Raw genomic sequence first — 23,579 nt, forward strand, 5'->3', positions numbered from 1 at the left:
TATTAAAGCTTTCATTGATTCACTGCAAAGCATAATTATTAAAAAGATACATGTATATCAATATCAAATGAAAAGTATTGATGATACTTCAATAAATTGATAATTACTTGTCTATAATTCACTTTCATGTCTGTTTAAATGATTTAAGAGAAACACTTATTCTCTTTAAACTATTGTGATTTTTAACTAATGTGTTTCGGAAGTCAAGCTATTTTGATTGCAGTGGCGTCATTCTTGTTGTTGTTGTCATCATGATTGTTGTTGCTCAGTATTCAAACATTTTATAAGTTACCACATGAAACATTGGATACTTGTCTGTGCAGTTGCTAGACAAAGATAATAATTCTGAAAGCTATATATTAAGGAGCTTTACCCCTTTTTAACTTAGAATTCTTATCAAAAGTTGTTATGTAGACAACAAAGTGTTAACACTGCAAGTGGTGCTCTTGTTTGGTGGACATATTAGTCATCACTGACATAAAATAAGTCCATTACATAACAACAGCATACTTTTAAACATGGACACCTGCTTCTGTATATGTTTTCTTGGATGAATTAAATTACTTCTGGACATTTAATTGATAAGACAAAAAAATTATCAAATTTTCCAAATATGTATTGATTATTTATTGACAGAAAAATATTGATGATACATTTACATTGATATCGTATACTAGTATATTTATGACAGCTGTAACACCTTTTTATTTTTGACATAATTTAATATTATAATAAAACCAGAAATATCATGTTTATTATATACTTATAAATGAAATATTGAGATATATTGATAAAATAAAATGCGTATTTTCATTTTCCGTATTTTCACTGTAAAAATTTATTTTTCACTGCAGTGAAACATATTTTCCGTATTTTCACTGGTGTCTTGCCGGACTACTTTCTTTTAAATTCTGCCAGTAAACAAAATTTAAGGGAAAGTCTTTCCAATTTTATCGCAAAAAAGAGAAAAATGTATATAATAAACAGAAAATTCAAGTTTTTTCTATAAATACATGATTTATTTTCATCTTGTGGCATGAAAATTACCATATTTCACTCGTGGCTACCGCCACTCATGAAATATTTATTTTCATACCACTCGATGAAAACAAATCATGTATTTATAGAAAAAACTTGAATATCCTCTATTTATTTATAAGAGATTCAGGAATTGAGGGAGCAGCTACGTGATGTCATGTTTTACGTTGAAGCACAAGGAAAACTTAAAAATGCCGAGGGTGTGTCACAAGAAGAAATACAAAGGAATTACAGTCAAATCGGCCCCAAGTCAGATCGGCCCCAAGTCAGATCGGCCCCAAAATAGTCAAATCGGCCCCAAGTCAAATCGGCCTCAAGTCAGATCGGCCCCATTTTTTTCTAAATTCATTATTCATTTTGATAACAATTATCACTAGCATCAAAACTGTCTCAATTTTGTAATGAATGTTTTTATTTGGTACATTTATGTTTAAGTGCAATTCTCAGATAATACTCTTGTAATTTTTGGCTAATAACATTATTTTAACCAAAATAGGCTTTTTCTAAAAAATAATTTTAGGGCCGATTTGACTAGTTCTGAGGCCGATTTGACTAGTTTTGGGACCGTTTTGACTAGTTTTGGGACCGATTTGACTTTTTAAGATTGTTGTGTGGCCGATTTGACTAATTTTTGAGGCCGAATTGACTAATTTTGGGGCTGATCTGACTTAGGGCCGATCTGACTTGGGGCCGATTTGACTAGTTTGCAATACAAAGCAGTCAAGTTGTGGTCGGGGCCTCCTCGGAGACGTCGCCACAAAATCATAAAACGAGAAAAAAAACAAAGATGAAAATTTAAATCTAAATTTAAATTTGTTCATCATTTTGTTGGGTCTTATGAAAAAAGCATTACACATTTCTCAAAAGAGAAAACAATTTACCCTACTTTTGCGAGGGCATGATCTTTGGAAGGAAAGAAAGGCGACAATTTTTGTTCCTTATTTGAATTTGTGACAGTAGAAATATATTTTACTGGTAAAAATGATCAGTTGACCTATACTTCTTCCTTTGATCTGGAGATCTCTTTTATGTTAATTATTATCATACAGTATTTCACGATTATATTTCACTTTAACCTGTTAATTTATTACAATTTTTATCACGAGGAAACTAGTTTCTAGGTATGTTAATGTGGAGTGTGGGCGGCTGGGTGTTAACAGTATTTTCTGTATGAAACTCCTCTATTTCTCAACAGATGTGAATAAAAGCATTGATGATTATTTAATACATGTATATCTTTATTTATTTCTTATCAAACAATTTCAAAAATACCATACATACTTGGACTGATTAACTTTCATATAAGTTATAATAACTGACATCAATCAGTATATATTTCTGGAAAAATAAATGATGTTATTCACCAGCTTGAGACATGTGAATGCAGCCAGAAAAATGCTGTTGTCAGCCAGCATAGTTTTCAATGCTAGATGTAAGTCCAAACCCAAGACATACATGTGTAGTTGAAACTAAATTTTAAAGCTATTATCCCATACCAGATAGTTGAACCTTTTTCTGAAAATGAATATATAATGGGCTGTTGCCATGCGTTAAGGCTGTTGACTTCAAAGCACATGACCTTTCCCATTGTGGGTTCAAATCCTGCAAGAGACTTTGGAATCTTTTTAGTGAGAAAGCTATCCAGCTAGCTTACAAAACGGTGATGGTTCTACTTGGGTGCCCGTTCATGCCTGAAATGATACATGGAGGGGCACCTGAGGCCTTTCTCCCTTCCTCCACCAGGAAAAGTGAATATTCGCCATATGGCCTATACTGTGTTCATGCCATGTAAAACCTTACCAAAATAAAGAAAATAAGATTTATGTTTTCAATAGATACAATTACACCACAGGCTTTAGTGCTTACATGAAATTACATGAGTATAATATTTACTAATACTAATAGAAGAAGAATTTTTTTTAGTTTTTGTTACAATGTACATGTATCTTGTTACAGACAAAACACTAGTATAACATGGTTACATCAATCAGATTTTAATATTTTTTTAATAAAGAAAAAATATAATTACTTATTTTAGATCATGGTGTTACACTTTAAGATCATTTAACTCAAATTATTTTATGTTTTAAATATATCATACATGTATTAGATATGATGCTCAAATGAAGAATTATCAATATTGTAAGTTTCAAAAGGCATTATTTGTTAATATATTGCCGAATTTACTTTTCATATAAATAAAGGGAGGTAATTAGAAATTTATTTCGATAAAGTCTAAGCCAATTTTTCAATCAGAACTGAAAACATATATTTTAATGATTACTTATATTGCTTATAAACATTTACAGTTACTGTACATATTAAACATATTCTTGGATGTTTTGAAATTGTTTTAGAAGAATAATTATATACAGATATTAAATTTCACTTAAGTGTTGTTACATCCTGTATTACATGTACAACATACAGGATCTTTAAATAACAATATTGTCAAACCGTGACTAGCAGCGTTGCATGCCATTGTTTAATAGATTTTTACAAATACTCCTTTTTTTCTTTCAATACACATTTGATATGTTTATGATTATTTTTATCTTATCAAAATATCTTACCAACATATACATTACAAGAAGGTCTCTTTTTACAAGTCCTATTAACTTGATGTTTTTTCCGTGACAATAAAGTGTAATTTTGTAAGCAATAAACCATATGTGGACCTAAATTCATTTTATTCATAGAGTGGAGATATTATTCCTGGACTGGTACTAAATGACATTTTATTATGAAATTGACAAACACAAAATGTTATAGATACAATGATATTTAACTTTTTATTTTAGTATTTGTTCTATATATATTAAGTAATATATCTTATACATTCATTGTATAGTCTTTCCATATTTTCTCACTGACAAAAAATAATTGGGCTTTTTTATTGTCTAGATCTATAGAATGTTATTCGGTCATTGAATTTTGTTGAAGCCATGCCAAGTTGTTTTTTTTATGAACTTTATTCAAAGAATATGAACTAAGGTAATTCAGACATACAAATGTGTGGCTGTATCTAATTGTACCTGTGACATTTTTCTGTCATTTTAAGATATTAACTGGTGACATGAACTGATATAATAAATATATGAAGAAGTATAAAAGGCAGACAGATATAGAGTATATTGAATGACTCCTGATTCAATGCTGAATTTATTGTAGTTGTATAATGTTATTTTTTTCAACAAGTTCAATAAATTAAGTAATGAATCTACATAAATATAATATTCTATTTATCATGTGACCAACATTAGAACTGTTTTTATATTGAAAATAATCCTTTTTGTTTGTTACTCACTTGCCTATGTAGTGTACTGTAACGGTAACATTTAGCGCATCTTAACGCTATGTTTGCACGTATTGCAAATGATGTCACGTCAAACTATATGCACGGCCATGCAATTGAGGTTTAACGCAGTCGTGAAAGCGGCACGGGTATGTGATAAATAGAGGATATTGAATGAGTGGAAGTTTTAATACTGTATTTATTGAATTTGTTGAATAAAATAATATTTTGCAGGCCACTGGCATTGATATTAAAGAGGCTCACATATTATTATTTTAATAAAAAAATAATAAAAATAATAAAAAAATAATAAAAAGAATAAGGAAAGTGAAACACACGAAACAAAGTGGGTAAGGTTTCTATAATTTTATTTAAGACCTACGTTTCAGCTATTCAATAGCCTTCATCAGGGTACAGATATATCAGAATTTTTCAACTAAGGTACAAAATAAATTCTGTAATGAACTTACACAAATTTTATATTCTATTCATCAAATACCAAAAATAAAGACTGTTTGTAGTTAAAAAGTACCAGTTTTCATTTACACGCCTATAGTATAACGCTAACATTTGGTGCGTCTTATCGCTATGTTCATATAACTCAAATGACGTCACGTCAAAATATATGCATGGCCGTGCAATACCATTTTTAGGGAGTCGCAAAAAGGGCACAGGTTTGTGATCAATATATTTATTAACAAATTGTTGTACTTTATTATTATATAGTTGCCTTTTGCAATTATAAACTGTGAACTTATTTGTATGCCAAATTTATGAAGTCTTATTTCACTTGTAAAGATGAAATATTCTGTAGGACCTTTATGCACCAGTGTAGTGACCTATACACGGGAATGGAGCGGGGGAAGGGAGTGGGATGGCGGGGTAAACAGGCCAAATGTTTAAACGTTAAATCTTTGAATTATATCATGTGTTTAGCTATTTATAATATTTGATATGTGTGATGTAACAAGATACTGTATTGTATACATTATAAAAAAATAGAATGTCTGTCCTGTTCTGTTTATATTTTGTTTATCACACTGGAAAATACGGTGGATTCGTTTTGGCGCGAAAATGACCTAAAAATCATCTAAATTGCAACACTGGGAATTTAGCCACATGTCTATCTCTGCAGGGTGGGGCATTTACTAGAAGTTTACTCAAAAGTCACCACTTCTTCATCACCCCTTTTTGGTATTTTTGAAATCTTATTAGTTTATTTCTATAGATTGTGAAGAACATTCAGTTATCTTTTTATCACATGTGTTATAGTATGGATTTATGTAATTAACATCCGTGATTATTTAAACTTGTTGAACTGTATTCTTCATTTATATATACATGTTGTATAAATGAATACAAGAATCTGTGTTTATTTAATAAATGACATATTTATGTTAAGAGGTTTATTTTTGTTGTAATTTTTCTTGTATTATAATAGTGAGTCGGAAGAGAAAGACATAACATAATACAATAATATATATATATTCACATTCTTTCCTTTCTTGTAAGTCTTTAATTTCCTCCAATATTTTTTTTCAATGGGTGCAGTTTAAGCATTTGACGAAAAGTGGGGTTATCCTGAAGGATTATACATGTATATATAATTTCATTTTCTATGTGCACATACCTATGCGATAGTTATTATTGGTCATTATCCAAGACCCATAACTTAAAATGAATTTTTGATGAATTATTCGCCTTTTAAATCTTGTAAAATACTTTCAAGCTTTTTGGAGCTAATTTTACTACTCACAACCACCGTGGATTTATATTTGTAATATAAATCCGTGCCACCGATTAATCTTTAAGCGTTAATCTTCTCGCATGACTTTTAATTGTCATAATTGCGGAATACCGACCAAGAACCGTAAACCAAGATATTTTTTTCAAAGAATTATTTACCTTTTCATAAATTTTCTGCATTATCAGGAATGTATTATAATTACATGTACTCTCAAGCATTAAGAATAGTCTAGCATGATGTGTGCTCGTCAACTCTGGTAATGTTGGTCACAATCAGGATGTGTTTTAAGAAATTTTAAAAGCTTCTGATTTTAAGTTAATTGGGGCCACTTTTGCTTAATGACTGTTACTCTTTCACACTAATTTCATAGTTATACAGTATATATAATATAGCATGTCAAACTCACTAGAGTTGATTAAGGTGTTTTTTTGTCTGTCTGTCTAAATCTATGAGTAGGTTGGTTCGGGTCCTACTGGGGTCATGACAACGTGACCTCACATACATTCTTTAAAATTCTTATTCATAATCAATCTTCAATAAATATGATTTAAACTACTTAGATTATATATAGGTGAAATACTGGCCATTTTAATTTGTTTACTGCATGCTTAACGCAGGAACGCTGTAATATGAGACTGCATTGGGCATCGTTAAAGAGTCTGAAACAGTTACACTAGCGTACATCATTCAAGACAGTGAATAATTTTCAAACAATTTTATTATATCAAATGTAACAAAAACATTTTAAAATATGTTGTATCACGTGACTTCGCTTGTTATTTATGAAATATAATCATAATGACTGAGAACGAGAGCTGAGGCGATACAATCCACATCACATTAACCACTTCAGCACAACATTTACCACTTCAATACAATATTTACCACTGCAGCATAACATTTACCCCTGCATCACAACATTTACCACTGCAACACAACATTTACCACTGAATAACACCGCCGTCATACGCTATCAGTTTTCCAGCGCTTTCCTTGTTCAATTTTTGAAAGACATTAATCATTCCTTGAACGCTATCCTGTTTGGTTAGTGAAGCATTGGCCCCGCCCATGTCAGTTTGAACCCACCCGGGATGTATGCTAACGGCAAGTATACCTTGTGGAGATAGCTCTATGCATAGATTCTTAGTCAGCTGATTTAATGCTGCCTGAAAAACACAAATTTTATAACGATATATTCATTTTACTCATTAAGTATACTTTACCAGATCGGGTCAACATGTTCTGTTTGAAACATTTCGCCAACTGGATCAGTCAGTTATATTGCGTGAACGTTTTTTATGGCTGATATAATTCTATGTTCAATAGGGAAAAATGCGGGTCGTGTTAGAATTATACATATACACATTAGACATTCTTAGAAATCAAGGAAAAAAGGTTGTAGCTTTGGACGCAAACATTATTTTTACGGTTCTTAAAATAATCTTTGAATATAATCGATTCTTCGGCCTTGAACAATAAAAAGTTGACTAAAAATATTCTACATGTCATAAAATTATATATACTGAAAGAAAAAAGTTTAGCAAGTTTTTCACACCTATTATTTTTTCTTTTTGAGCTTTTGAATGAAAACGTTTTTATATGTAAATGATGTACTTATCGATGCTCTTTACACATCTATTGTGTTTGTTCGAAAACCGTGTATTTTATCAGCGAAGCGTAAGAAACTCGAAAATCACGTGCAACGTAAGCACGGCAATTTCGGTTGCGTGTAGAGTCGAGTAATGTACCTCATTGTTTTGAGCTGTTACCACAAACAAAATAACCAGTTTAAAACTCGAAGAAATTCCAATGGGGAGTCGCCAAGGAATGACGTTAGAAGAACGTCCAAGAGCTGTAGGTATGCTCCACGCTGGTATGACGGCAAGAGCTGTCGCTCGGCATTTCAATCGCCATGAGTCTACAATTAATCGCCTTAGAAACCGTCTGAGGCAAACAGGACGAGTCAAAGACAGACCCAGATCAGACAGACCACGGAAAACAACGCCACGCGAAGACCGTCACATCACGACGCTTTCTCGACGTAACCGGTTTATGTCCAGTGGGAAGATAGCCCGAGATCTCATGAATACTACTGGGACAAGGGTGTGCCTCAGAACTGTGAGAAATAGGCTTCGCGTGGCAAGGCTAAAGGCGTGTCGGCCTTACGTCGGGATTCCTTGTGAATTTTGACGCCTTACCCATAACGTCTTTCAGGCTCTACAGTGAGCTAAGACAACAGGGTTTTGACAATTTATTGTTACAAACTAATTGAAAACTAAATGCTTTATTCAATTATGTACTTGGTTTAAGTCAAATTGGTATAGTTTCAATAAACCAGTGAAATATTTCCGAACTTGCTAAACTGTTTTCTCTCAGTATATATATAATTTTATATATAATAATATATCATAACTTAAATCAAATTCTTTAAATCTGTTTAGTCGGATTATGGTTTTACCCTCCGGACAGTAAGTCACTTTGAAGTCACAGCACAGTTCAGTCACCTGTCCTGGGCAGACTGGCAATCAAATTACTAAGACTAGTGCCATCACTTTCGTACGGAACTGATATTACTTTTGTACATGTCATACCAGAAGTACAGTGCGAATGACCGTAGAAAGGATTTCATTATCAATCGCATCGAAAGTGACAAGAACTGTCCGGGAATCAAAACCCATGCACAGTATGTATGTAGTCTATGTTAAATGAGGGTCTATCTGCCCGATAAGGCACACACAGCAGTTTTCGCTGTTGAACACGGACCCCTGACATGTCACCAGTCATGCCCTTAAAGGTTTAATTTTGAAACACAAAGTGGTGACAACACCCCCATTCGGAACAAGCGACAAATATATATATCACATTGAAGGTCACATGATATGTCACATGACGTTATACATGTTATACCAATAGACTAACCTTTGATTCCCTATACTGATAGTATGTGCCGACTACATTACTCCCTATGGATCCCAATATACTTGATATATTTAAGATGGCGGCTCGTGACCAGCTTAATTTTCCGTCTCCCTGACCGGCAGCTTGCTTTAGTAACGGCAGGAACGTCTTAGTAATAAATTACAATGAAATTTATATCAAAGTTACATGAAAATATCAACGGAATTTATATAAAAGTTACATGAAAATAACAATTGAATTCATATCAAAGTTATATAAAAAAAATAACGCGTGCACTGAAATTTTTTCTAAAATTATTTAATAACATCGTCCACAATACTACATTTCAAAAAATGATTAAAGAGTAACACGATTCTTACAATTATATTGCAAAATTAGTGCAAATGACAATGTATTTAATAAGAGGTACAAAAGGCAAGTTTGTTTAATGTATGAAATGAAACATTAGGGACCAGAAATGTCCGGTTATGATGAACTTCTGACAGATACGAACAAGAAAAGCATTGATGCAAAGCATCAAAGGGCGTCCAAACAGCAGGTGCAGATGAACTAGTAGATATATGATGACAAGATATTCTTATAAACTTTTCAATGGTTCATTGGGTTTTACCAGAATTGTATATCACTTTTGAATGAACGGACGAAAGACATTGTTCATTATTTATAACTTTGATCGGCATGCTAGAAATTAGAATATTACTTGTTATTTCTTTATGATCGTGGTTATTAATAGCAACGGATATACATGTATACAATCATTTATAATCCATGTGTAACGCATGATCAACACCATACTTGTGTAATTGTCCCTTATTATGTTATTGCTATTAACGAGGACCCCCTCTTAAGGTATCTGTTCACACTAAGTAACAATATGACACTTGTTATATTACCATGTTGATCATGTTGAGCATAATTGTTTATTATACAATAAATGTAATTTCTATTTTAATAAAAAAAATACAGATTTTATGAATATTGTTTTCTTTTCTTTTTTTGTGTGTGTTTTATGCGCTATTTTAATACTGAGTTTTTACGTTAACTACTATTTTAAGAATTCAATTGTCATAATGATCGACGATTATAAGTCAAAACTTAACTGGAAAAAGTCAGTAAATCATGGTTAATCTTTCAATTTATAATATTGTTTATTCTTAAACCATATACATGTACATTTGTATTTTTCTTTATCATTTTTTAAATTATCAATCAATTGAATAATTCATAAAATCTGATTTGTAACTTTGAATAATTCCTCGGAATCTTTACTAAACACGAATAACAAATTATATAAAATGTTTTAAAGTTGATAGTGTCATATTAATGCCATAAAAATGTACATTTTTTCTCAATTATTGTACATATTTATTGTTTTTATCTCATATAGATAAAATATAACATGCGATTTGTGTTGTTGGTTTTTTTTTTTCGAATTGTCTGTTTATGTATAATAATAATCAATCAATTCGAGAGTTGATCTGTGTTTATTAATTATTGTAACCAAACTAAGTGACAAACATTCATTTTGAAAAAAGCTTATTTATCTGTAAAATATTTGTTCTGTTCTGTAACGATATCTACTCCAAAACCGGGAGAGACCGGACAATAAACGTGTGGTACTATTCGCCGGTCATTAGTAAATCCCGGGAGAGACCGGGAATTACCTAGGAGTACATCCCTCTATAAATAGATTTTCGGAATATTAAGGTCATCAACTCATCATTCTATTAACAGCTTTCGGAATAACATACCATAATAACCCACTGTGTACTACAAAATGATAAGCAAAAATACCCCGAAGAGCGCGATTTATTGACGGAAAAGGTTATTTCATTTGAAAATGTTTGCATTGCGAAATTCTCCAGTTCGCCATTCATTGTACATATCGCGACTAATTAACAATCAAGCACACTCATACCGATCGGAATGATCGGCTTTTATTATTGGCAACTATAAAAGGCTCGAGAAGTTGCTGTCGCCCTTTCACAAAATCTCATTTCATTCCAATAGGCGCCGCGCTTCGGCGCGGACGCCAATTAGCAAGATTGTCTATATGCTGGCATCACCTCTATAGAAAAACAACAAAAACAAAAACGTTAACAGTTCCTATGATAAAGACTAAATCTTCTCCCCGTTAAGCAGGCGCGTTGGATGATTTTTTTTTTACCAAATTGTAGTTTGTGTGACCGTCTGTATATAATGTAAAATGATAACAATTCTCACATCAGATGTAGTACGTTTTAGTAAGTGCAAAGGTCTAGTCATCTAAAAAATTATCTTGCGCGTCACATGATAACGATATAACAGTAGAATGGGCGAAAATTAAGAAACAAGAGGGCCATGATGGCCCTAGATCGCTCACCTGACTTATCAAACTCATCCAAACAATTACATAGACAAGCATTCTGACCAAGTCTCATGACAGGTGAGTCAAAAATGTGACCACTACAGTGTTAACAAGGATTATCCATATTTTAGCAGTGCGACCTAGTTTTCTTACCCAGGTGACATATATTCAAACTTGACCTAGAAATCATCAAAACAAACTTCCAGACCAATTTCCAGGATACTTTGATCAAAACAGTAGCAACTAGAGTGTTAACAAGATTTTTCTATTTTTTGCTCCGGTGACCTAGTTTCACATGCGATTTCGAACTCATCCAAGCAATTACCTAGACAAGCATCCTGGCAAAGTTTGATGATAATTGAGTCGAAAATGTGACCACTATTTGGGCGGTGTGACCCAGTTTTTCATCCAAGATGACCCATGTTCGATCTTGACTTAGAAAACATCAAAACAAACTTTCAGACCAATTAACAAAATATTTGGATCACAACAGTAGCCACTAGAGTGTTAACATGATTTTTCCATTTTTAGCTCCTGTGACCTAGTTTTTCATCCGAGATGACCCATGTTCGATTTATTCCAAACAATGACATAGACAAGTTTCCTGACCAAGTTTGTTGACAATTGAGTTAAAATTGTGACCACTAGAGTGTTAACAAGGTTTTTCTATCTTTAGCTCCCGTGACCTAGTTTTTCATACGAGATGACCCATGTTCGAGCTCATCCGAGCTATCACCTAAACAAGCATCTTGATCAAGTTTGATGATTGATGCAAAAATGTGACCGCTAGAGTGTTAACAAGGTTTTTCTATTTTTAGCTCCGGTAACCTACTACTTTTTCATCCGAGATGACCCATGTTCAAACTCATCCGAGCTATCACCTAAACAAACATCTTGACCATGTTTAATGATGATTGAGGCAAAATTGTGACCTCTAGAGTGTTAACATGGTTTTTCTATTTTTAGCTCCGGTGACCTAGTTCTTCATCCGAGATGACCCATGTTCGAACTCATCCGAGCTTTCAACTAGGCAAGTATCTTGACCAAGTTTGATGATGACTGATGCAAAAATGTGACCTCTAGAGTCTTAACAAGGTTTTTCTATTTTTAGCTCCGGTGACATACTTTTCCATTCGAGATGACCCATGTTCGAACTCATCCGAGCTATCACCTAGACAAGCATCTTGACCAAGTTTGATGATGATTGATGCAAAAATGTGACCGCTAGAGTGTTAACAAAGATTTTTCTATTTTTAGCTCCAGTGACCTACCTTTTCATCCGAGATGACCCATGTTTGAACTCATCCGAGCTAACAACTAGATAAGCATCCTGACCAAGTTTGATGATGATTGATGCAAACAATTGACCGCTAGAGTGTTAACAAGGTTTTTCTATTTTTAGCTCCGGTGACCTTTCTTTTTCATCCGAGATCACCCATGTTCGAACTCATCCGAGCTATCACCTAGATAAGCATATTGATCAAGTTTGATGATGATTGATGCAAAAATGTGACCGCTACAGTGTTAACAAGGTTTTTCTATTTTTAGCTCCAGTGACATACTTTTTCATCTGAGATGACCCATGTTCGAACTCCTCCGAGCTATCACCTAAACAAATATCCTGACCAAGTTTGATGATGATTGAGGCAAAAATGTGACCTCTAAAGTGTTAACAAGGTTTTTTCTATTTTTAGCTCTTGTGACCTAGTTTTTCATCCGAGATGACACTTGTTCGAACTCATCCGAGCTATCAATTAGATAAGTATCCTGACCAAGTTTGATGATGATTGAGGCAAAAATGCGACCGCTAGAGTGTTAACAACTAAATGAGAACGGACGACGGACGACGGACGGACGGACGACGGACGACGGACAATCATCGATCATAAGAGCTCACCCTGAGCATGCTCAGGTGAGCTAAAAACGTGACAAATGTTTGCTATGAAAAAGTGTCACTAAGCCTGGTAAAAAAAGCCTCACAAGTAATGCAAGTTTACTAAATGGTAATATTCTCAGTTTTAAATATACGAGTATATATAAAACACATCCTACCTTTGTTATGATAGCAGGTCCGACCACGTTTACTTTAAGAGTTTTAAGAAGATCCTCGGCGTTTATATCAATAATTGATTCCTTCTTCAAGTTGATTGCAGCGTTGTTAACTAAAACATTTAATCCTGGTGAACCGACCAGGTCACGTGTTTCTTTAAAGGCGGATTGAATACTATCTTCATTTTCAGCATCTACAACATTATTCTTCATTATTATTCTTTGTAAATGATAAACTACCACTGCATTGTGATAAAAACTTAAAGATAATGAGGCTTCTGATTTATATAAATGATAATCAATGTCAGGGTATTTCTACCCGTTATTTTCCCCGGATAATTGCGGTGAATAATGGGTTAATTATTAGCAAATTTTGGAGTAAACATTAATAATATTTCTGCATAAGGTTTACTAGATTTAACACGGGATGGTATCTTTTAAAAGAGATAGATATTAAAACATCGCTAGGATGACTGCCCCTATAAAGTTGATGCTAGATTAGAGGCAAGAAAGTTAAGATCACCTATCGTCAATACTGATCAATAATTTGAATGTCACTGCACTTAAGATATTTATTAAAACTTTATTGCACAGTTTGACATACTCGTATTTATGAATAAATAGTTATAAATGTTTTAAACAATTAATAGAAAATTTCTTTATGGTTAATAGTTAATGCATGAAATGAATGAAACAGGAATGAAAACTCACCCATCTGTAATATTTTCACGCATGGATACCTCTTAGACAACGACTGTAATTCCTGGATAATGAATTATAATATTATATCATAGATTAAAATTTCAGAGCTAAAATAAAAAGATAATTTCACTATGGACTGTTGGTAACGGATCCGTGGTCGACCTCCAGTAGTAACACGAGCCGAAACTAGTAATCTACAGTGCCACAGGTTCGATCCCACGCTCCACCATTAAACACTTATCATGGTAATTCTACCATAAACTTCCGGATGATATCTTAAAACTTGAGTCCCATGTATAAGAACTATACACTGGGCATTAACAAATGGACTTCAATTTGATGTTCAACAACAATGAGAACTTTGTGTTTAGGTGAGCAAAATTTAAAAATATTTGAAGAAAACCTCTACAATTTACCATTTGCGATTGAATCTACTGTTTTCATTATCTTATAACTAATTCTGTGATAGAATCTACTGTTTTCATTATCTTATAACTAATTCTGTGATAGAATCTACTGTTTTCATTATCTTATAACTAATTCTGTGATAGAATCTACTGTTTTCATTATCTTATAACTAATTCTGCGACAGAATCTACTGTTTTCATTATCTTATAACTAATTCAGCGATAGAATCTACTGTTTTCATTATCTTATAACTAATTCATTTCATTTGCATATTTTAACGCAATGTAAGTTATCAATTTTTCTATAAACAGTCATACGCAAAGTTATACGCAAAGTCGCGCCTGGTAAATGATAGAGCTACCTCTTTCGGGGGTATACGGTAAATCGCTCTACCGCTACTTACCAGCTAGTGCATGTCGCTAAAATCAAGTGTCAAGAGTTTTAATTTTTTATATATTATGTAAACTCTTTACCAAATATCGAAATTCGGAGAATCCTATGCCATGTAGATATGATTAAAGATTCCAGAAAACGTAAAGTTTTATAAAGTTATTATCGTTTTATTTTTCTAGTCATTTGGGATCATTGATGCCAGCACTATTAAGTGTTGGGAATTGAGTACAGCTCAAGCCGGTGCTAGGGGGCGTGAGGGATTTTGCACATATTCATTATCCCTCATGTACAGACACAATCAAACCGAGTCTGCAATTCTCCTGTAATTTTGTTGTGATTTATACTTGCGAGGGATCACTTTGCTTCCGGATTTTTATACTTCACAGCAGCATGTGTCAAGTGCAGTGTGGCAGCTGTAAAAAGTTGCCCCGTACTTGACTTCAGTGTTGAAATATTTTTCTGGTCTTTCGGGATCATTGATGCCAGCACTATTAAGAGTTGAGAACTGAGTACCGCTCAAGCCGGTACCAGGGGACTAGAGGGATGTTGCACATATTCATTATCCCTCATGTACAGACTCGATAAAACCGAGTCTGCAAATCTCTTGTGATTTTGTTGTGATTAATGCTTCCGAAGGACTACTGATCACTTTGCTTCCGGATTTTTATACTTCACAGCAGCAGGTGTAAAGTGCTGTGTGCCAGCTGTAAAAAGTTGCCCCGTACTTGACTTCAGTGTTGTAATATTTTTATGGCTTTCGGGATCATTGATGCCAGCACTATTAAGTGTTGAGAATTGAGTACCGCTCAAGCCGGTGCTAGGGGGCGTGAGGGATGTTGCACATATTCATTATCCCTCATGTATAGACTCAATCAAACCGAGTCTGCAATTCTCTTGTAATTTTGTTGTGATTGATGCTTCCAAGGGCTTACTTTGCTTCTGATTTTTTAGCATTGTGTTTGAAATGTAGTTGTGGCGGCGCTTCCCAATTAGCGTATTCAGCGTTGAAATGGACAGTTTCATCATGAAACAGGATATTTTCCCTCCAGTGTTCATCTAAACAGCGATTCAGAATAAAGACAAATAGATTTAAAGTAGTAGATATAAGGCATAGAAATAAAATAAGGTTGAAATCAGATTAAAATAGTAGTTAATAAATAAAATATAAGATATTTGTTCTGAGAGACAGCTCTGTCGTGAAGAAGGTAGTCATGCCATCAAGGAGATAACTCTATGGTTACGCGCAAAGTGTCTTATTGATTGTGTATATTTTATTCATGATATTTACCTTGGCACAAAAATAAAAAAAAACAATAAAAAAAAAACTATTACTTCGGATAATGTCGACACTGATGTAATATTGACACCTTCTTCCGTTTCCTTATTATATTTACAATAAAGCACATTTTTCTACTTGATTTAAATCAATTTTACGATGTCAGAACTATATGTGACGTCATCTTTTAGGCAATCTTCCTTTCCAAGAAATTTCCAGTCTAGATGTCATTGCTCGTAATCTTATCCGAAAAAACGCCATTTACAGCATCTTATAAGAAGGGTCGATAACTCAGGCACATAACTTTACCATCATTTCGTATTTTTGTTTTGGTTTCGATGCAAATAAACCTTTAATATGAATGTTATGAACATTTACCCTTGCTTTTATTCACAATTATAAGACAATTGTACAGAGGTGTCGAAACTGAACAACTTATCTTCGCTATCGGCCAATTTCGACACATATTCATAGAAATATTAAAACTTTAAATTCACAATAGTAACTAGCCCTACATAAATAATTCAAATATGTTAATTTAAAAACAAAACACATTATGTTATTTTAATTTCAAGTTGCCAAACTGCAGAACGCTATCCATAATTTCCAACGCTGTATTATCATTACAAACTTGACTTCATCAAATTGAACTATGCATTGAAACTAACATTAAGATTTAGCATTATCAGATCTTTATAAATCCTTTGATCAATTGCCTTTGCAGTCTGCTAACCCTGTATTTTCTTCTGACACATATATCCCTGTACACTGTCATAAGCATTGAGTAATCTGCTCGTCCTATGCCGTTTCCTTATCCTGTCTCGTCTACTGACAATGAGTGACAAAGGTATCCCGACTTCTGACGTGAGGATTAGTTATATCTGCTGCTCGCCCTAGGTCCTCTATTATCTTTGGACAAAAGTTACTTTCATAATTACTGAGACGTCTGCTAGTCCTGTATTGTCACAAATGATGGTGTCACAGACGAATTAGTATACTTTAATTTCGTTATAATCAAGTATGATTGCGCCGACATATGATGTAGATGTAGAAAAGATGGCATTTTCATGTACAGGCGAACCAATGATTTTGAAGTTGCCTCTTGAGTAAGTGATAAACATACACCTTTGTTTATAAGTTTTTGTCAGGTTTGATAATTGATGGTCAATGTCTGTACTAAATAGCGCAATATATTTACTTCAAATCATTGCAAAAGCAATTGCAGGTAACGTTCTTATCAATCAAATATGTATTCATGCATGTATTGTACTTGAAAGAATATTATTATGAACCTATCAGAACTTATAAGAAACGTGATTTATACTTCGAAAATTAATTATTTTATCATCAAATTCTTTAATTAGTTTCAATTGCCATTTTTTTTTGTCTTATATCAAACAATTGCAATTATATTTAATGAGTAAATATCTTTTTATAAATCTTTATCTAATTGCACAGTAAAACAAATAAATGTTTGATGTTCGCCTTTCATTTAAAAAAATTGGAGTCTATGTCGAAATTAGACGAAACATGTCGAAATTATACGACGATATCTATGGTCGTAAGTGAGATCTTGCAAATCAAACAAGACATTCTTGTTCGTATACATAATCAAGAAGTACTCCGAAAATGTTAGTTTCAATCGACACCTAAACTTTAGTGAGGAAAAGTCTTAAAGTGTCGAAATTACCCAATGTTAATGTAATCATGACGTAATTTGCATTATAAAACATTAATATTTACAGCGTTCAAATTGTTATGGACTCATTTTTTTCCACTGTACATAACTTTTACTTTGTAGCATACTGTAGTATCTATACTTGTGTAATATTAAGGTGATTCCGCTTTGTCAGCCATGTTTGCTTTCACAAAGTCTGTACAAAGTGAAAGTAGGCCAAAATTCATATAACAACAAAGCTCACATTGTTATATGATGAGCCATTTCCAAGTACACTTACAGTTCTATGTTTTAAAGACTATTTTAAACAAAAAAATAAATGATAACAATAAGAAAATTTACCTTCAATGGGCTAAATTTCTGAAGACCAAAAACATTCTGTTGCAAAGTTAAATGCACATTTCATGAATGGCAAAATTATTTTTTAAAGTCTGTTTTAGTGCCTACAAAAGCTGTTTTTTGCAGAAAGTACAAAAAAAACTTTTAAAAACATAAATCTTAGGAAAGTAGTTGATCTGACCTTGAAAAAACATTGCCACCATGACATGTGTAAAAAAAGTAGTACCATGAAAATAAACATCATTTACTTATTTATTGTGTACATCACAAACAGACACACTTCACTGTTACACATAAAAAGGTTAGATTTTAAAGTTTGATTGTGTATTCATTTTAATTGTAGTTCATAAGGCTATAAATGATGATTGTTTTCATGCACTACTTTTTGTACAAAAAATGGAGGCCATGTGCTTATGGGGACATGAGATTCAGATTTATTTGGAGTTAAGTTTTGAAAGATTTTTGTATTTGCTGCAAAAAATAGCTTTTGTAGGCACTTAAACAGACTTTAAAAAGGATTTTGCCATTTATGAAATGTGCATTAAACTTTGCAACAGATTGTTTTTGGTCTTCAGAAATGTAGCACATTCAAGGTAAATATTCTTATTGTTATCATTTTTATTTTTGTTTATAATTATCCTTTAAATATAAACGTGGAAGTGTACTTTCAAATGGTTCATCATTTTACAATGTGAGCTTTGTTGTTATATGAATTTTGGCCTACTTTCACTTTGTACAGACTTTGTGAAAACAAACATGGCTGACACAGCGGAATCACCTTAAATGAAGTATCGAATCTGCCCAAATTCAATATCCTTTTAGTTTATACATATACAATCACTTTTTCCAAGTTATATTAAGAACTTAACTTAGAAGTACATGATAAAATTTTAACTTTTCGTACAGAACTTACAAAACACATATACATAGAAAATATTTGTCCGTTTCAGATGAATGCATTTACATCGTGTAGATCAAGACACGAGTAGTTTTGCTAATATGTCGTATACACCGAATATTAAAATCCATAATGTAATACATGTATATACGATATTGTATTTTAAGATACGAGGAAATTCAAAAGTCATATCGAAATTCTCACGAATGATCTTGAAAAATAAACATTGTCATGGAAATATTTTTCATGGTGTTTAAATTATAATGTCTCAGCTACCGTATCTTTAAGTTTCAAAAACTAAAGATATTCGCTCATTTTCTTTCCGAAGTGCTCGTTTCGGCCATAGAATTGCACACTTCTGCATTACTTTTTCGCAATGCCTGGTTATTTGCACAAGACTGGTCTCAACCCGGTACGGAATTAGACCCATTCAGTTGTAGTCTAGAAAGTAGGTGTTTTTTTTTTTAATTTTGAAGTGGCCCAATTTAAGTCATCTCTAGTTAGATTTGGCCTAATTAAAGTGTATTTATTGCATTTGTGTAGTTTTTGTGTGTTAAAATTATTGTTGTTTTTTGTGTATTCTCCAGGAACTCATTTGTTTGCGGAAGGATAAAAGATGTACTACCCACCAATTGTCAGGTGTTTTTAAAGTGGTGAATTTAAACAGTGTTACAACAGAATGAAGATTCCTGAAAAAAGTAGATGGCTAACCTATTATATTTTGGGCCTCATTGGACCTCATTAGATAGTGTTAATGTTTTAAGTTGAAGACAGTATATAATTCATCAAGAACAGTGGAATCCAGAATTAAGCGTCAAATGTGACTGATTTACTGTAGAACAAATGGTACGAAAATTCAACGGGCCGAGTCCACTGCGTTACTGGATATTCAATGAGTTTAACGGAAAAAAATACTATCTGGAAACAATGTAGATACTAGCACTTTAGCTGAAATGGCAATTAACTTGGCATTTTAAATAGAGAAAAACATCTTCTCAGAAACTTTTAAAAGCAAGTACACCAAAAGCTGAATAAATATTTCTTGTCGCAACTATTGCATTCATATTTCTATTTCTTTCTTTATAATTATACCCGTTGTATCGACATGCTAAAGATCTTTTTCACCGAAAACCTTTAACATGCTTTGCACATATCATTTTTGGTCCCTTTTGAAACAATAGCGACATGACTACCTCCTTCACGGCAGAGCTGTCTCCCAGAACAAATATCCTATATTTTCTTTATTAACTAATGTTTTGATCTGATTTTAATCTTATTTCATTTTTAGACCTAATATCTCCTTGAAGCATATTTGTTTTTAATCTGAATCGCTGTTTAGATGAAAATTGGACGAAAAATAATTTGTTTCATGATGAAACGGTCCATTTCTACGTTGAATTCGCTAACTGGGAAACGCCGCCACAACTACATTTCGAACACAATTCTAACAACTTTACGTTTTCTGGAATCTTTTATAAACTCTACATGGCAAATCATTCTCCGAATTTCGATATTTGGTATAGAGTTTACAAAATATATATAAAATGAAGACACTAGACACTTGATTTTAGCGACATGCACTAAATCGGAAGTAGCGATAGAGCGATTTAACGTATACCCTCGAAACAGGTAGCTCTATCATTTACCAGGCTTGAAAGTGTTTCGTGAAAATTTAATAAAGCGTGAGAACTGTATAATAGCAATTGAAATATATGCAATGTTAAAATACGGAAACATGTTGGGGCCATCTAAAATTTCGCAAGATTCGATTAACTACCAGTCCGTGCATATACATATTAAACATATAAATAGATTACATTCTACTAACCTACTTATCTATTGGGATACGAGATTTAAACATGAATAGTCTACTGTATGTATCTGTCTTGTGATGAACTCAGTCAAAACATAGTAAAGTAATGAATAAATGGTTACAATCCAATTACAATTGAGTGTTACATCACACTTTATCTATTCTGTTACTAATGGAACAAGATCTCATATTTTGTAAAAATTACGTAGAATAATTTGAAAAGATAAAGTATCGAAGAAAAATGTAACAGTTTGAGTCATGCCAATTACCAGCGTTTCGTACTTTTGCCCTTTCGACCCACGACACGTAACATTGTGTGTGTGTGTGTCATAGATCATGCACGAAAGTAATTATGTAAATATAGATATATGAATATTCCCCCTACCTGAGCGGTTTCCGGATTTCTGCATGCTGCAAGTATAAGTGTTGTAGATGGTGCAAGCTTGGCTAACTGGGTAACTAGCTCAAGACCTATTCCTCGGCTACTTCCGGTTACAAAAATATTACTCGGAATCACCATTTCTAATATACTATTAGTGAATACGGAAATGAATGCTTACAAAAACGAGAGTTCCAATTTATGACAGTTCAAATGACTTAATATACTGTGTTTATCCAGGTAGCGAATGCTAACTAATTCGTTATCAATGATAAAGGTCAAAAGGTAGATCATATAGTGACAAATTATATGCTTGTGCATAATGAAGTCAACCATTAAATACTTATTAATACGATATATTCACATGCCTCGAGTTAACTAGAATTTAAAGATCAGGATTAAACTTATAAGTAAAAGAAATCTCCACTGTTCTCATAAATTTATTAGGTAAAAATTTACTTAAATAAAAGTGGACTTGAATGAAATATTATGTTTATATGAAATTTCAAAAAAAAAACTAAACACAACATTTCATTATTACTTTACAAGATATGAACGTTTTACATTTGATCCAAATATAGATATTGATCCTTCTGTTGATTCGTTTATTTTATGTAAGTATTATTATTTCTCACTAGTCTTTTATCCGGAAATATGTTTCTTTCTTTGCGATTCAGCAAGTTTTTACAATTTGTGTATGTGCCATTTTATTTTAGCCTACACCTATCAAATTTAGTATTATACAATTATAGTACTATAAAGCCTTGAAAATACAATTGGGATCATTTGATCATTATCCAAATTATTTTTTTATATTAATAGGCAGATAATCAATTTTGTTCTTTGAGTCGAAATCTCCACCTTCTTTAGTGATTTACCTTAATGCAGGGGCAGTTTTGTATTGCTAAGGTTTGCCTAGAACAATCTGACATGAGTTAAATAAACACTCTATGGCTATTGTCATTATTTTCTGTACTGCAAATCTGTTACCATCAGCTGAGACTGTTTCATGTTATTTGTTATATGAAGGTCGGCGGTTTGTTTCTATAACTATTTTAACACCATACTGCGGCTGTCTAAATCATCAGTACAATATAATTCGAAACTTTTTTATTAATAAATTTCCATTCACAAACGAATGTGTTTTTTTTTCACGATCAATAGTCAGTATATTAATCATTTAAATGCCAATCAATCCTTATAAATTGTTTTGTATTATTTCTTAAAATGTTTAGAGCCGTCCGGTTAGCTTAACAGGTAGTGCGTTGGACTGTCAATCCTAGGCGGTGCAGTTCGTTTTTCGTTGTGATTGATCATGAAATTCTTTCTACGGTCATTCACACTGTACCTCTGCACTGGCATGTACAGAAGTGTCAGTACCTTGCGAAAGTGAAGACAACTAGTACTGGTAATTGCTTGATAGCTTGGCCATGAACGGTGCGGTGGCTGAACTGTGTTCTGGTAAATTCAATGTGGCTTTCTGCCGTGATCCTGAGTGAAAACTACCATTAGTTTACCACCACCACTTAAAATGTTTTTTTCGTTTTTATGTCCTGTTACAGTGTTCAGAATGTCATTAGCTGAACAATCTTTAGTTCTGTTGCGTTTAGACAATTTGAACAGACAGTTAGTGATTTAGAGTTTTATATTGAAGTCAAAATACCACTTTGTTTACATTTGACAAACTCTATAAAACATTATATCACATTCAAAAAAAAAAAAAAAAAAATGAACAGAAAAAGAAAATCACACAGAAGCAAAATGCATTCATTTCTGAAGCTTAATGCGCCTTTAAAAGCACTTTTATTTGTGCTAACCGATTTTTTTTTATTTTGTTACAATACAAAGACAATATCTGCGCACGTCAGGGTGATAACCGGGTCTTGTTTCATGTAAATATTTATATTACTGTTAAAGCAAACAGATTTCACTTCGCCTACATAGAAATTTGAGAATCTAGTGTATATCACGCTTTCATAAGCATGTTTTAATTAAGCCCATTCGTAACATTTCGGCCCTTTCCGTCTCTTACCGGTAACAACGATTGTGCATAATACTTTAAATAACCAGGTACACGATCTTCAAAAGTGACGTCATAATTAACAACAATAACAACAATATAACGACAATAGTGCAGAAAGAACAAAATCAAGTAGTAATTACATGTGACCTGCAACGCCAGCCCCGGGGTTATAAAACTGATGTTCATTTTTCTGACCATCAAATACGTTTCAGATGAGAAAATATCTTTGATATTAACCTTTCGCCGTGTAACAAAAAAAAACAGTGAAGATAAAA

At 32.8% G+C, this 23,579-nt stretch overlaps 1 protein-coding gene across 1 annotated transcript; it reads right to left on the minus strand.

Annotated features, from left to right (window-relative positions):
- Positions 1 to 6,878: 6,878 nt before the first annotated feature.
- LOC132759418 (C-signal-like) lies at positions 6,879 to 21,552 on the minus strand. Its single transcript, XM_060751179.1, has 5 exons — positions 21,288 to 21,552; positions 14,107 to 14,158; positions 13,399 to 13,589; positions 9,000 to 9,146; positions 6,879 to 7,246 (listed from the first exon to the last, which is right to left on the minus strand). The coding sequence occupies exons 1-5, from the start codon at positions 21,420 to 21,422 to the stop codon at positions 7,022 to 7,024; spliced, it is 750 nt and encodes a 249-aa protein (XP_060607162.1). The 5' UTR covers positions 21,423 to 21,552; the 3' UTR covers positions 6,879 to 7,021.
- Between the last annotated feature and the right edge of the window lie 2,027 nt (positions 21,553 to 23,579).

The sequence above is a fragment of the Ruditapes philippinarum genome, unplaced genomic scaffold, assembly GCF_026571515.1.
Source record: "Ruditapes philippinarum isolate M1 unplaced genomic scaffold, ASM2657151v2 ctg2377_1_1_1_1, whole genome shotgun sequence".
Lineage (NCBI taxonomy): Eukaryota > Metazoa > Mollusca > Bivalvia > Venerida > Veneridae > Ruditapes > Ruditapes philippinarum.

Bases quoted from the DNA above. Each gene is read 5' to 3' on its own strand.
- LOC132759418 (XM_060751179.1), bottom strand. From the start codon at position 21,422: ATGGTGATTCCGAGTAATATTTTTGTAACCGGAAGTAGCCGAGGAATA. The intron at 14,159-21,287 runs GTAGGGGGAATA...TTCATTATCCAG, and splicing joins GAAATCCGGAAACCGCTCAG to GAATTACAGTCGTTGTCTAA. The intron at 7,247-8,999 runs GTTAGTCTATTG...TGTGTTTTTCAG, and splicing joins ATCAGTATAGGGAATCAAAG to GCAGCATTAAATCAGCTGAC.